The sequence below is a fragment of the Crocuta crocuta genome, unplaced genomic scaffold, assembly GCF_008692635.1.
Source record: "Crocuta crocuta isolate KB4526 unplaced genomic scaffold, BGI_CrCroc_1.0 scaffold65, whole genome shotgun sequence".
Lineage (NCBI taxonomy): Eukaryota > Metazoa > Chordata > Mammalia > Carnivora > Hyaenidae > Crocuta > Crocuta crocuta.
The window spans coordinates 1,512,963-1,528,605 of NW_027530683.1; the positions used below are offsets into that span (position 1 = coordinate 1,512,963).

Here is a 15,643-nt window from a genome sequence, read left to right on the forward strand (position 1 = left end):
CGGGGGGGGGGGGGGGCGGTGGACAGAGAAAGAGAGAGAGAGAGAATCCCAAGTAGGCCCCATGGTGTCAGCATAGAGCCCAACACAGGGCTCGATCTCATGAACCACGAGATCATGACCTGTGCCAAAATCAAGAGTTGGACACTTAACCAACTGAGCCACCAAGGCGCCCTGGGTTGTGTTTTGTTTTTTTTTTAATTCCCGTATAGTTAACATACAGTGTCCTACTAGTTTCAGGTGTACAATACAGTGATTCAAGAATTCCATATATTAGTCAGTGCTCATCAAGATAAGTGTACTCTTTAATCCCCTTCACCTATTTCCCTCATCCTCCCACCCACCTCCCCTCTGGTTACTCTCTGCTCTATAGTTAAGAGTCTGTTTTTTGATTTGTCTCCTTTTTCCCTTTTGTACGTTTTGGGTCTTAAATTCTACATGATTGAAATCATATTCTGACTGGCTGGTTTATTTTGCTTTGCATTATACCCTCTAGATCCATCCATGTTATTGCAAATGGTAAGATTACATTCTTTTATGGCTTAATAATATTCCACTGTGTATCTTCTTTATCCATTCACCTATCAATGGACACCTGGGCTGCCTCCTTAGTTTGGCTATTGTAAATAATGCTTCAATAAACATAGAGATGCATATATCCCTTCAAATTAATGTTTTTGTATTCTTTAGATAAATACCTAGTAGTGGATTACTGGATCCCAGGGTAGTTTAAACAGTTGTGTTTTGATCCAAGGATAGAGCAAAGGGTATGATCTGGTTAACTTATAATATAAATAATCTTAAAATTTAACAAATACAATAACTATAGCTGACTTGCTAGTTGAAAAGATGGCCATCTGCTGAGAAATTAAATGTAAAAAGAGGAGGACAGAAAGATCAAGAGGGAAGTAAAGATCCCAACAGCTAGCTCCTGTGCTAAGTGATGCCTAGAAGAACTCCATTTCTATGTTCGTACCTTATTATATATAATTGGATTCCATCTGGCTGAAGGTGGATGGCACGAGATAACTCTCTTACTGCCCTTTTCAATTTATGCAACTGTTGAGTGATAAACAGAAACTTTTCTTATAATAATACTGATTGTTTCCTTATTGATGCTTCCCTCCCACCCTTCAAGACAGAAATTTTGCAAGAACATCTTCTAATATACATGAGTTCTTTTGGTTTTGTTTGTTTGTTGTTTTTAAGAATCATCAAAGCAAATGGGATACAAAGTTTCTTAAAAACGTTTTAAAAAAGTTTTTAAAGTTAAAAAGTTTAAGAAGTTTTTTTAAAAAACTTTTTACTAAGCCTGCCCTGGGTCTTCTACCTCCACCATCAGGAAAGGAAGGGTGCTGAGTGGGACTCTAGTCACACAGGGTCCTGAAGTGTTGAGGATGGAGAACAAAGACTCTAGCTAACTCCCAGTAGACAAGCACTATGAGCAAGAAATAAACCTTTGTTATTTTAACACAGTGATTTTAAGTGTTTGGGGAGGAGGGGAAGGATTTGGGGTGTGTGTGTGTGTGTGTGTGTGTGTGTGTGTACACATTTAGCCACTCCACAAACTAGACTATCGGGGCTGAAACCAATATGACCAGAGAACTCGTAGAAGACGAGGCCAGAAAGGTAACAAGGAGCCAGTTTCTATGATTCTTAGAAGCCTTTGGCTTTTGTAGGATTTGACTTTTATTCTGATGCAAGGGAAGCTATTAAAGGGTTCTGGGCAAAATGAAATAATCTAACTTATGTTTTAACAGAATCACTATGGCTGCTGTGCTGAAAACCCTTCAAAAAGGAGTAAAGAACAGAACCAAGGAGACCAAGAGGTCCCTGAAGCAATCCTGGTGAGGAATGACAGTGTCTTGGACTGTCCATAAAATTATGGATGGTGTTTAACTTATTGTTATTTGTATGCATATATTACATGAAATAAATATATATTGTTTTTGTAATAAGGAAAAACATTGTTTTTTTAAATGAAAGACAAAATTCATACCTCATAAGTAAAGGGTTTATATATAGTTAATTATAATAACTACATCTACTTCATATTTATTGCTTAAAAATGCATTAGCCTCTGTAATGAACTGAAAACAAATATACTAATATACCAAACTTATATTGAACAACAGATATCCAGAAAATTAAAGCTTTTTTTAAAAAATCAAAGTTTTCAAAACTTAAATACCTTATGATAGGTTTCTGCTCTACAAATATAGCTTTGAATATATAAAGGATCGAGTCTAATAGCCTCAGAAAAATGCCAAATGGCTTCAACATAGTTATCCAAGTATAGCATATGTATGAGGCCGATATTTATGTAAGCCAAAATAACAGTTCTAAAAAAAATGAGAAAGCAAAATCTGGTTAGACAGTTTAATTATTTCAAATGTTTTCCAATTTTGAATGAACCTAGTGAAATATATACATCAATATATACCAGGGTGTTTTTTAAAATGTTTTACTAAAACAAAGTAAATCAGTTAGCTATTCACTTAAAAATTATAAACACCTTTATAATTGAGAATTAACATTTACAGAGTGTATGCTAGGAACAGAATTCCTGAACTCCCCAGTCCATCTTTATTCTTCCTTGATTTAATCTTAACTTATCCTGAATTACAAGTTTAGTTTTTCCCAATTTAAGTTTTCCCCTCAGGCAATGTTGTGTTCACCCTGAATAACAGAGAGAAACAGTAATATTCTCAGAGCTTGGGGTTAAAAATCTTTTCCACCGAAGTATTAACCCAGCTTCTTTTCTATATCAAACAAAAGCATTTTTTTCTCTCTTAGAATCAAAACATTTTCAATATAGAATTGATCTCAGAAATTACTTCGTTTGATGCCTCTATTTCAAAATGAGGAAACTACATATCCTATAGCCCAGCTTTGTTAGAAGCCTAGACCCTTTGTCTAAAAGACACCAAAGTTCTTACTGCCCATTTTTTGGTCTTTTTGCAACTGAAACTCTTTTCCTTCTGGCTCAAAAATATCCTAAAGAGAACTACTTTGGCCATTATGGAGCCATTCTCCATGACTTCCCCAAGTCAGTTTTAAAGTTTACCTTAGATAAAAGTAAACAGTCTGCTGGTTGGCATGGAATTGGGATTTTTTTTTTTTTACTTTTCTTATGCCTTCCATTTTAATGAATGCTTCTTTGAAAAGTACAGAAATTAATTAATTCTATGATTGAGAGCTTAGATTTCTGATTGGTGTGTGCAATTTTCAGTCTTTATTTCTTCCTGAACCTATGTTTTAATGGTATTGGTTTTTTCTTTTACTTTACTATGCAAAATGAAGTCAGAAATTCTAAATAGTTTCTTCCTGACGAGTCATATGTTATGCATAGAAATATATCAAGCAGAATATTTTCTCGTTATTTTAAAACTTGATGACAGTTTTTCATGAAGTTAACTTCAAGAAGCTCTAATCTGGGTATCCCCACACTGCTGTTAATAACTTTATGTTGTTATCTGTGAATTGGACTCATCTCAAATGCATTCAGTATCTAAAATTTGCAAAAGTATCTAAGGTACAGATGTTGGGAACAGGTCTTTTTTTTTTAATATTTTTAATGTATTTCTAGGAGAGAGAGAGAGAGAGACAGCGTGAGCAGGGGAGGGCCAAAGAGAGAGGGAATGACAGACTCTGAAAGAGGCTCCAGGCTCTGAGCTGGCAGTCAGCACAGAGCCCGACGCGGGGCTCGAACCCACGAACCGCAAGATCATGACCTAAGTGAAAGTCGGACGCTCAACTGAGTTAGCCACCCAGGCGCCCTGGGAACAGGTCTTATCTTGGGAGTAGTATTCTAATTCTAGGATGATTTTACAATTGTCTCATTTTACAAGGTTATTAATGATGAGGGGAAAGGGCTTTATCTTTTATTTTATTTTTTTCTTAACTTTATTCAAAAGTGAAATCAGTAAGAATGAAAAGGGAAACATACCTTTCTAAAGAAATAACAGTTTCAAAGTCACAGATTGCCAGCAACCAAAGCTTTAGATCTGCATAGAGTATGCCACGATGTAGGAAACAACCAAGATTCTCATAGCCATCATTTATGAGAGCTTAAAAATAACAACATATATCTTATTTGGGTTCTGAACAAAAATATCTGAATTGTATTTTAGTCTTTACCCTTCCCATTGCTTATTCTTACATTTTAACCTTATAAAACATATCTATGATAAGCGTACTTATTTGGTGAGCAAGAAATAGTATTCACATAAAAAATGTATTTGTTTATAAGGAACAATGTGGCTATCAAGGTTCACAAGTTCATTAAAAGTGGAGAAATCCTGATGGTAATCTAGGATAGTCCACTCAGTTCACAGATGAAGAGATTAAGGTGCAAAGGGGCTAGGTACCTCAACCACAGTCATGAAGCAAGTCAATGGCAAAGATGGAATCTAACTTCTGATTCACTTCAGCGGATTGCAGTCAGAAGGGCACCATTGCCCTTGAGGGGCTGTTAATTATCAGGAAGGCATTGCTTTTGGCCATAACACACGCTCTGATAAAACTCCAGAGAGGCACATGGCAGAGATCAGGCTGCTACACATAACCCAGGAAGGGCAGCTCTAAGAGACTACTCCAAGGTAAGTCAAACTTAGAGTCAGGCAGGCAACTTGACTATGTATGTTCTAAACAACAGGAATGTGGGGGGAAAAAAGAATCTTTTCTCAGTACTCCAGGTGTGTGTCTCTCATCTATAACCAGTCTAGAAGGTCATCTCATGTATCCCCACTTACTAACTTTCCCAAAAACATGTGAATTATATGGGTTTTCCTCAACATTTGATCCATGCTTTCTAAGCTTCTCAGGCCCATTCTGGCTAAGAAGGAAAAGTTTTGCCAAAAATGTACAAGTGCTTACAGTCTGGGACAAAAATATTCACAGTGCTAGATTTGGGAAAGTATATTTCGTTTAAGCAACGATGATACAGATAAAATAAATAATCACATGAAGGCACTCTGTTCCATTCACAGTATAATTGGCTAGCAAAGACAAAATCAGCTGCACTTTTGGTGGTTGCTCTAGTAAAATTAAAAATTCTTTCTAAGGAAAAAAATATTAGAGTAACTTAACTTCTCTGTGCCTGTTTTCTTATCAGGGATGAAAATAACTCCTGCCTCATAGCATTATTCTGAATATTAATTGAAACACTCCATATAAGCATTTAGAATAGTGTTTGGCAATTAGTAAAATATACAATAAATGTTAGATATTATTATTAGCTTGGAAAAATATCTTAAGGGTCCTTTTTGATTGTGGAAGATAAAACTCCTTAAGCTAGTCTACAGAAAATGAGTAAAACCATAATCAAGTTGGTTTGCTCTGAATAATTAAGTAACAAGGACTACATATTACTGTGATAGCCTAGAAAAGAGGGAGTGAGGAGCCCACAACTTGGAGAAGAGGGAAGTATGAGAAAAGAGGCTTTTAGAGATGACCAAGAAAGGAGTTTGGCCAGATGGCAGATGGACAGAGCTAACAGTGAGAAATAAACTTCAAGAAAAAGGGGTGTGCCTGACCTTCAAACTTAAATAGTTTCTGCTAACTTTATCCTCTGACTCCTAAGATACTCATTTTCTTAATGTTTATTTTACTTTTGAAAGAGAGCATGAGCAGGGGAGGGTAGGGGGAGAGGGAGACATAGAATCTGAAGCAGGCTTCAGGCTCTGAGCTATCCACAGAGGCCGAGGTGGGGCTCGAGCTCACAAACTGTGAGATTATGACCTGAGCCAAATCTAACACTTAACTGACTAAGCCACCCAGATGTCCAGAACCCTAAGACACTCATTAACAGTAACCACAAGAACTGTACAGATAAGCAAATATGAAGAATCAACCAACCATAGAGCAGAAATTAGGTGCAAAGATTATACAGAGAGTTAAACAAAATTTAACTTAGTCTTCCCTTCCAAAAGTCCATGGAAATAGAAGGGAGGGCACCGGAGGCTTCTCAGCACATAAGATAGACTCTGAGTTATTTTATTTGAATATTCATGGGACAGATGGCCTCAGAAGGCAATCATCTTATATTGCTTTCCTTCAGGAGCTATGTAATTCTCTTTGTAAGAGTCTGGTTGTCTCTTAATCTCTAGATACTGATACTGCCTCATCTAGAATGATGAGATTATAGCACTTTGCATTCAGGTGAGCAGTGTTGGTCTCTGGCTGGAATTATCCAATCACAATAGGTTAATTTATTCAGCTGGAGACTGTTTACTGAACACTTACTCAATGCCCAGAATTGTGCAAGGCATATTTATACACCAAGAATACACTGATACAGGGTAAAGTGGAAATGGATACTTTTACCTTTTGGCATCCTATTACTAAAGATTCTCAAAGCTCACTTTTATTTTAAGGGTTTAAAAACTCTGACTTTGACTAATCAATGGGCTAGGCCTATGGAGGAGGACACAGCGCACTAGGAAAATTCACTGCTGTTTTAGCAACCTGACTAGAAAATAGACCTGGATTTCCAGAAGTAACCTCATAACTCAATACAGAGAAAGGGATTTCTTTGATATGATATTCTCCCTTTGCCAAAGTTATACCCATATATGTAAGTACAAACATACTCACATTCACTAAAAGGGCATACTAGGAATACTTAAACCATTGTAGCTTGTGAATATATCTGAATATATATACTATATAAATATATCTTAATATATAACTACATAAAAAGATACATATTATATTAATCATTCCATATTAGTTATTCTACTCCATGAACTTCAGATCAAATTCCTACGCATGTGCAGTTGAAGGTGAAGTACCTGAAACACTGTAGTCCTGGAGTGCTCTAAAAGGGCTACTCTTTCTAAATAAGCAAGCTCTATAATACAGTGCTAACCAGTTATTAGGATCTATGTGAATTGCCACAGAAAAATCTTGAGTGGCTTGCTTATAAAATTGACGTTTAAAATATGCTCGTCCTCTGTATGTCCTACAAAAAGAAAAAAATTCATTTTAATACATACTGCAAAATACACATTTTCTCTTTTTCCCTCTACACCTAATTTTATATTTGAATAACAATTACTGATTATTTCCACTTGCTTCCCAAAGAAGGTTATTGATGATGTTAATAGCAAGAAGGATATGAACTTTTCTAAATAAATCAAATATATTTTATCATATATATAATTCTATGCTTATTAATAATATGCTAATTATATGCCTACTAATTTTATTACATTTCTTGCATTTATCAGAGAGGTGTATCAATAAAATACATATGAGATTTATTTATTTTTATTACTTATCGAGTACCCAAAATGTTAGGGTTTAATTTACATAAGATTCTTCTCTAGAAAAAACAACCCATTTTGAAGGAAATGGGCCTCGTGAATGGAGTTGTTAGGAGACTTTTCTATGACACTGAAAATACACCCTAATAAATGGGAGGCTGCTTCACAAGGATGAAAGTTATTATATCAATTGTGATTGGATTTTATCTCCATTAACTTCTGACTCCAATTTCAAAATTGTCACTAACCTACATCAATTCCTGAACATTCCATTTTCAATCATTTAGTACTGTAAAACAAATCAGCTTTTAGAAATAAAATAAGGCAATTAAGGAAAAACAGGAGGAACAAGCTAGTAGGTTACCTGCTTCAAAGAAGTTAAATCCATTTGGGAGGAGGGGGAGGGGATAAAGAGATGTTTAAGAAAGTTATATTATAAAACCAATGATAACTTGGAGAAGGTACATTGGCAGGCTGGTAACAAAGATCTTACAAAAGCACAAAGCATCCTGAGACTCATGATATTTTATCCTGCACCAAAATGTTTTTTGCCCCATCTTTAAGAAATGCCTTATTTATTTTCTAATAAATATAAGAATTTTATACTCATTTTTAAGTATTTCTGATTAATAAGAATATTCTTAATGATTTTGTAGCATATTATGTGACCCTGAACTTAAAATTTACAGAATAAACCTTTAGTAATATTTTTGCAGGATGCCATTGTCATGTCAATTCTTCAAACATACTGACTTTTCTATCTTTTCCTTACTTTGTTTCCACTGCTTCATTCTTCATGCCCTCCAGCAATATTTCCAGCAATTTTCTTTCCTTAGAATGTATTTTTTAAAATAATTTCAGGGGTGCCTGAGTGGCTCAGTCGGTTGAGCACCCAACTTCGGCTCAGGTCATGATCTCACGGTTTGTGGGTTCGAGCTGGCGTCGGGCTCTGTGCTGACAGCTAGCTTAGAGCCTGGAGCCTGCTTCGGATTCTGTATCTCTCTCTCTCTCTGACCCTCCCCTGCTCACGCTGTCTCTCTCTCTCTCAGAAATAAATAAAAAACATTAAAAAAATTTTTAATAAAAAATAATTTCAAAAACCACACCTAAAATAATTCTTACCTGGCTTGAGAATTTTGGGGATCTATATTTAATAAAGCTGTAAAATCCTGTATGGCTGAAATCCAGTTTTCATTTTCATAGTAAAACATCCCACGTTTCAGTAATGCATCTGCTCTTTTGGGATCATAAAAAATACACTACATGCAGGGGGTGGAGGACAGGCACAAAAACATCACAATAATGAAAAAAAAAACACAAGAAAAATATAAAATCTCATAGCAAATTAACTGGACTACAACTGTGTTTTTAACTTCAGATTATATAAATGCAAACTAATTTACCTAAACTTTCAAATTTGCTTTTAAAGGCCAGGTCTTTAGTAAGAATATTTATCATCAAATTTTAAACAGGAGAGGTTTTCTGAGACAGAGAGAAAACCCCCCAGCATATATAAGAAGCCAAAGCTTTTGTTCACTGAAATTGTTACTTTGCAAGTACAATCAATGTTCAACTAAAGTGGGGTTATATTAGATCACATCATTTATCACAATTAAAGATCATACATATTAGACCACATCAAGGCTGATTCAATCAAATCAAATATGTATTAATCTAGACCCTAAAATGCTGACCAGAAAGGAACTGGTATTGGTCTGGCTTATTCATTTCATACTGACATGCTAGGCAAGAATGAAAATGCTACATCACTGTATATTTAGTTGTAAACTTCTTGCCTATTGATAGTGGGGGAGGGAGGAAGACTACTGAGTATTTTTAAAATAGTAGGGAAAAAAAGAAAACCCTAAAGTTTTTAAGGCTTGTTTGACCTCAAGTGGCTGCATTAGTCAATTCGGGGAGGAAATGAACAGGAATAAATAATGTAATAATTTCATTATCTTCAAAAGAGATTTTTGATTACTTCTAATTTACAATACTCTCGAAACAAAAGAACGTCAAGTATGGGCTAACCATCATGGATTAAGAAAGAGGGCAGTTGGGAATATGGAAAGCTAAACTGTTTAAATAACTTCCAAATTTTCAATTGTACTAAGAATTAGAATTTAGAGTGAAGTCAGGAGATCACAGGTACAATTCTGCTGCAGTTGGAGTACTATTTTGCCTGACTCTAGCCTCAAATTACAGTTCAGCTAAAAGTTCACTTCTTCAAGGGAATTCCCAAATATTCCCCAATATAAATATATAACTAAACATATATTTACCCCTCCATCATCTGTATTTCCTTTATAGTTCTCATCGTAAATTGTACACATTTATGTATGTATTTATTGAATATCTACTGTAACCTAAAGGCTCCATAAGCAAGAAACAGGTCTGTTTCATTCACCAACATTTACCCACTACATTATACAGCACCTTAGTTGGTAAATATTTGTGAATGAATGAATGAGCCGGCAAGCACAGCTTCTTTAAGAGCAGATGTGTTTGCTATAGAAGAGAATCAGCCATGTCTCAAGAGTTAAGAGGTGGAAAATAACTTTCTCTCTTGTTTAAAGGGAAGAAGCAATTTTCTAAGGTTTCTTTAAGCACTGTTTCATGCTTTAAGAGGAGACAGCTAGTAAAGTCGTGCCTCCCCTCAACTCCCATTGAGTTGTCTCAATGCACCCATACCCAACTCTTTGACATAAATCCATTCATTCACTAATAATAAAAAAAATCATTGACATAGCATTAATATCAATTCCAGTAACGAGTGCTCTAGGTCCTAAGATACAATAAATTAGTTTTTATTATATAATATATGTGAAGGACTCTCAATGATTTGCTCTAATATTAGGAGAGTATCATAATCTATAATATATAAATGTCAACATTATATATGATAAAGCTTACTTTAGAAAAGTCATCAATGGCCAGTATTTTGTTTGCTATTTCATACATCTCCCCCCTCCTGAAATATATATCAGCATCCGTGGGCTTGCACTTAATTGCCTGAGTATAGTTTAGAATTGCTAAAGTAACATCTTGTCTTCCCCTGAAAATTTCTGCCTTTGACAAATATGCCTCTAAAGAAAATTAAAAAGGTAAAATTTAGTGTCACAGTCCTTTTATTAACTATGAAATTTTTAATCCCTCTCCCTCCAAAAATGTAGAATAATGTTTATTATACTTTCTTAACCATTAAGGTTTTTTTTCTATTTCAACAATGTAGATATTGTTCTCAAATGCTGAGAAGTACCCATTTATGCTTATAAGCATTTTTAATTTCAATTTGAAGTAACATAAATTACCTTTTACCTTTATGTATATCTAAAGTGTTTCATACTTTTTTAAAGATTATAGGAAAACAAAAATGTATGGACTTTTGCAGAAAATAAGCATAGATCAAAAAAACATTTATTAGGCTCAAGTTATATTCTAGGGATATGTTATACATGCTGGGGATACAAAGGTGAAGAGGACATCTTCTCATCTCCCAAAAGTTCCATGTTTAGTCATTCAGGCTGCTTAGAGGATGGTACATAAAGGCAAATGTATAGATTTCATTCAACCAAGAAGTCTTGAAATACTAAAACTCTTCAGAGATTTGTGGTCAAGAAAATTTGATTTATGAATCACTTCTGTAACTAAGATTTTTAAGTTCATATCCTTCTTGTGGGATGAACATTAAGGAACCAATTTATTGTAAATGTACACAAGGACATTAATTAACATTTCAAACCACGGTGAGTATTTTGAAAACACCAGAGGATCATACAAGTCCCAGATGTACAATATCAAGAATAAATTTAACTGTAAAAAGCCACAACCATTTTTGGAAACTTATATCTATTAACTTATATATCTTTATAACACCACTAAGTGACCAAAGCTTAGGTAAAGATATAAATAACTACAGGCACCTGGGTGGCTCAGTCTGTTCAATGTCCAACTTAGGCTCAGGTCATGATCTCATGGTTTTTGAGTTTGAGCCTCGCATCAGGCTCTGTACTGACAGCTGAGCCTGGAGCCTGCTTCGGATTCTATGTCTCCCTCTCTCTGCCCTTCCCTGCCCCTCATTTTCTCTCTCTCTTTGTCTCTCAAAAATAAATAAACATGTTTAAAAAAAGATAAATAACTGAACAGAAAACCCACCTGCATTATTCTTATTATATTTATTTATATAATTCAAATCATCCAAAGCTTCATTAATTTTGTCTTGGAAAAGATATATGAAATGTCGATGCCAATAGGCATTGAGAAACAAAGGCTCCAAGAAGATAGCCTAGAAAATAAATGTATAAATTCAATTAAAGTTGGTTTATTAAAGGAAGCTATCCCAACAAATGAATTTTTCAAATTCTATTGATTCCAATGACATTTTATGTGTATATTATAAAATGATACCTCCCAATCTGACAGACAAAATGTAGTGTTTTTCATATCAATCATTTGAAAATGTCAATGATTTTAATTTCATAATCCCACATGTATAACACAAATATTCATTGTTCAAAATTCTATTAGAAATTATTCCATAAATTCTTAGATACGGAGGAAGATTATATAACAGTATTAACATAAGTATCAATTATTAATATTTTGTTTTGATTAAACAAAACTTACTTCCTGTAGATCTTTCATGGCACTCTGCAATTTTCCCAGTTTCCTATAAATAGCTCCACGCCTACAATATGCAAATGCAGGATATTTTTCCTTATCATTTAATTCTTTAGTCAAGATCTCCACTTCAGATTCATAATATTTAGTGACTTCTGGAGGAAGACAAGACTTCAAAGAATCACTCAACTCTAGTTTCGGTAGTTCTTTCATTTCTTCAGACATGTCTTTTTGGATAGACATTTTAACTTTTTTGTGTGTGGTTGTCTTCTGATGTTTATGCTTAGAGAACATATCAAGAGCCCACGTTCGAGGGTCAGTATTTTCTGGAACTCCTCCCTTACTTTGGACAAATTCATCAAAATTTAAACAGAAAGGTAGACTGGGACACTGAAATTTACGTTCATATAATGGAACTCTGAGTAAACATTTCTTCTGTCCAGGAAGGATTCCATGAGATGTTGATCTAGTTATTAAAAGAGTGATTTTTAAATGATAGAAATACAATTATTTTTATAACCAATAAATCAACTCAGTTATACACAAAATTAGTTTCTCTATTGTTAAAATAAAATTAGATGCTATTTTTATGCAAACCAAGTTCTCCTGTTCATTCTTCAAAATTGTAACATCATATGAAGAATATATAGAAACTCTATAAAAGTTATGAAAGCAGAAGATTTTACCTAAAGATGTAGCCTTTTTAGAATACTGAAATAAGGGGTCATGCTCCTTTCAAGGTTAATTTACGCCCCTGCCCCCAACCAGAGAAATTACAATGAGGAACTGAGGAGGTAAAACTTGATGTGAGGAAGGAAATGCCATCCAAGAGTTTGGAGAGGACATGAACTTTAGGAAATGGGAAGAGGAAAAGATTTAACTACTCAGTATACAATCAAATTAATATCCCAGATTCACCCTTCTTTAGTAGACTATCAAATTAGAGAATACCTAATATGCTTTCAAATGCTACATTTGTAGTATTTTCCTCCTCAAATTCTCCATTTTCTAGAGTTTTCATTCAGTAACATTTAGCATATGATGGATAGTGTACTAGCCACATGAGTGAAAGTACATTCTATTGGAATAAAAAAGTATAAACCTCATCATTTCATAAATACTTACTGAGTTTATACTGTTAGAAAGACCTATTGTTAAACATTAGGGGACTTAAAAAGTCAGTATCCTTCTCTTTCCTTACATTATAACACTCTCCACTCCTCTCTACACTCGAGCACAAGCTGCCATCTCTCTTCTGACTAGAGTACAATCACTTCTTACTAGAAGGCTTCTATTCTTGCCCTTTGTCTAATCTGTTCTCCACCTGGAAGTCAGCATGCTTGCTTGTTTTTTTATTTTTTTTTAACAAATGTAAATCAGATCATGTTACTCCCTCCAAGAGTTTCTCCTAATAGCAAGAATGCAAATCAAGCTTTTCCTCATGGTCTACAAGAGTCTACATGATGGGGCCCAGGCATATATCTCTGATAACACTACTCTCTCTCCCAATTTTACAGCCATATCATCTGAGAGCAAGCCTCAAGGCTATTGCACTTTTCAGCACTTCTGAGTGGCTGGCTCTTTCTCAATTCATATTTCCTATCAAATGTTACCTTAGAAAGGCCTTCTGTGCCAGATGTGTTTGGTTTCTACCTCAACATTCATCCCTACCCTTGTCTACTTTGCCCTCTGACCTGGGGGACTTAATCTGTGTAGTCTATATTCATAAGATCCCTTGTTCTCGGTCTTCTAACTGGGTATGTCCAATTAGAAACCCCAAAGAGGAAAGGAGGAGAGTGAAGTCAAGGTATTTATTCCTCTGACACCCTTCTGAAGGGTTGCTTCAAACTGTCTATGATCCTCGACCAAAGATCACTACTTTTTTTTTTTTTTTAAGGAAACCCTTTCTCCACAATTCCTCTTCCAGGTTCCAGTAATCACTCCTAATTTTTTTGTCCTTTCAGACTTAGGGGAAGACAATGCTCTATTGTTTTTATCCATAGTATACTACATTATAATTTGTGGTTTCTTATGCCCTGATATTTTTGTAAATTTTCCTTTTATTGTATTTTCATAGAATTATCCTAAATTGAGAGAGCTGTTTACTACTGGTACCCTGACTGATAAAATAATTGGTACCTGGGGTAGACTCAGGAAATACACACACAGAAGGATCCCAGGATAAACTTCTTCCCAGGATAAAATAGGACAAAATAATTCATGGTATGTGGTGGTATCAAAGCTCCTCAAATTATCACCAGTGTTAGCAGGGGAGGGTGTTTAGGTAGAAGGCAAGGTAGTAGGAGATCAAGTAGCTACCACTTAGTCACTAGGACAACAGTAATGGTTATAAAAATTGTGGAATCATTTTACTTCTTACAGACCAAAAGAGAAGAACAGTACCTATTATTAAATGCCCAAATTCTCTAAACCTTGTATACCACGATAATGAAGCTACTAGAAAAGAAATAGGAAACTGATATAGGATGTGAACATTTGAGCAGGCATGAATAAGGCTGAGAATTTTGAATCTCCAAATTCCATTCATCTTCTCTTGACAGAAGAGACAGGCTGAGGGACTCAACCCTCTCCTGTATAAATATCTTTCGATGACTATCCTGAGATATTGCTTCATATGCTATATCAAATCTGATTCAAGGACTCCTCAAAATCACTCAGCTGGGATCCCCTGAACCCTCTTGTGGAGCTACAAAAACTATTGTCCCTCAGTCTCTTACATACCTCCTCCACATAGGTGGCCTTGGATGGGTGGCTGCTAGCCCTAGCCAGTGAAGCCTTGCTAGAGTTTCTTACCATTCTCTGAGTGATTCTCAAACTTTAGCATTAGTCATCTGGAAGACTTGTTAATGCAGATTTCTAGTGTAGATTTCTAGCTAGATTTGGTGGACAGAATTTTAACTCATGGAGATCTGTGGCAATAACTAAAAGACTGCAGGTCCTCAGGAAGTGAGCCTGCTAAGGTGTTCTTTGACTTACATAAATGAAAAACTTTTAGGTCTTCTTGGCATAAGCCTAACCAGCTATAAGTGGGATTTGCAACCTCTCATGCAGCTCTCAGACCTCAGCCAGTTCATATCCAAAACCTCTCACCTGACAGGAAGGCTAGCCCAGGTCCCTCTAAGGAAGGGTCTGGCAATGTGGCCCAGGTGTATTTAATGAAGTCTCCCCCCAATTTACCAAATATCTGGGAGAGAGGAAACACTCAAGCCTTCTCAGAATTATTAGGTACTTAACCCTAAACTTATGTTGATACCCATTGTGTATGCCACTGAAGTTCACAATCAAATTAGAGAATTCTGAAGGTCAAGTGATATAAAGAATCTTGGCCTGAAACCATCTAACAGAATCTAGTCAGACATCAACCCATCCTGTGATAATGTCCCTAGTTCCAGAATGTGTAGTCAGAATGAATCAACTTAATAACTCCATAAACTATACCATAAAGAATATAATAGTAGTAAGGATCAAGTAGAAATCTTTGGAACTGCTCCCATTCCATCCCATACCATCATCCACCAAGACAGCACACCAAAAGCAATACTAGGCCATCAGGGAAATTATAGATTAGTGGCACTAAGGAAAATATGTCACCCCCTGTTTGGGGTAGGGTGAGAATAAATTCTGCCTTTCTTGGGAATATAGCAGCAGCAAGATAGGCCCAAAAAATCAGGACGGGGACTCCAAAATCACTTTCAGGAGCTAGTCAAGTTTGGAAGTTTTGATAGTGGAAATGGAGA

At 35.4% G+C, this 15,643-nt stretch overlaps 1 protein-coding gene across 1 annotated transcript in view; it reads right to left on the bottom strand.

Moving 5' to 3' along the window:
* TTC6 (tetratricopeptide repeat domain 6) overlaps positions 1–15,643 on the bottom strand; it is a 184,353-nt gene that overhangs the window by 45,348 nt on the left and 123,362 nt on the right. Inside the window, exons 13-20 of the mRNA XM_077769243.1 lie at positions 11,892–12,351; positions 11,421–11,550; positions 10,179–10,351; positions 8,388–8,524; positions 6,792–6,961; positions 3,947–4,067; positions 2,189–2,339; positions 974–1,056 (exon numbers count right to left, since the gene is read on the bottom strand). Coding sequence (XP_077625369.1) covers positions 974–1,056; positions 2,189–2,339; positions 3,947–4,067; positions 6,792–6,961; positions 8,388–8,524; positions 10,179–10,351; positions 11,421–11,550; positions 11,892–12,351 — 1,425 coding nt within the window. The remainder of the gene's footprint in view (positions 1–973; positions 1,057–2,188; positions 2,340–3,946; positions 4,068–6,791; positions 6,962–8,387; positions 8,525–10,178; positions 10,352–11,420; positions 11,551–11,891; positions 12,352–15,643) is intronic.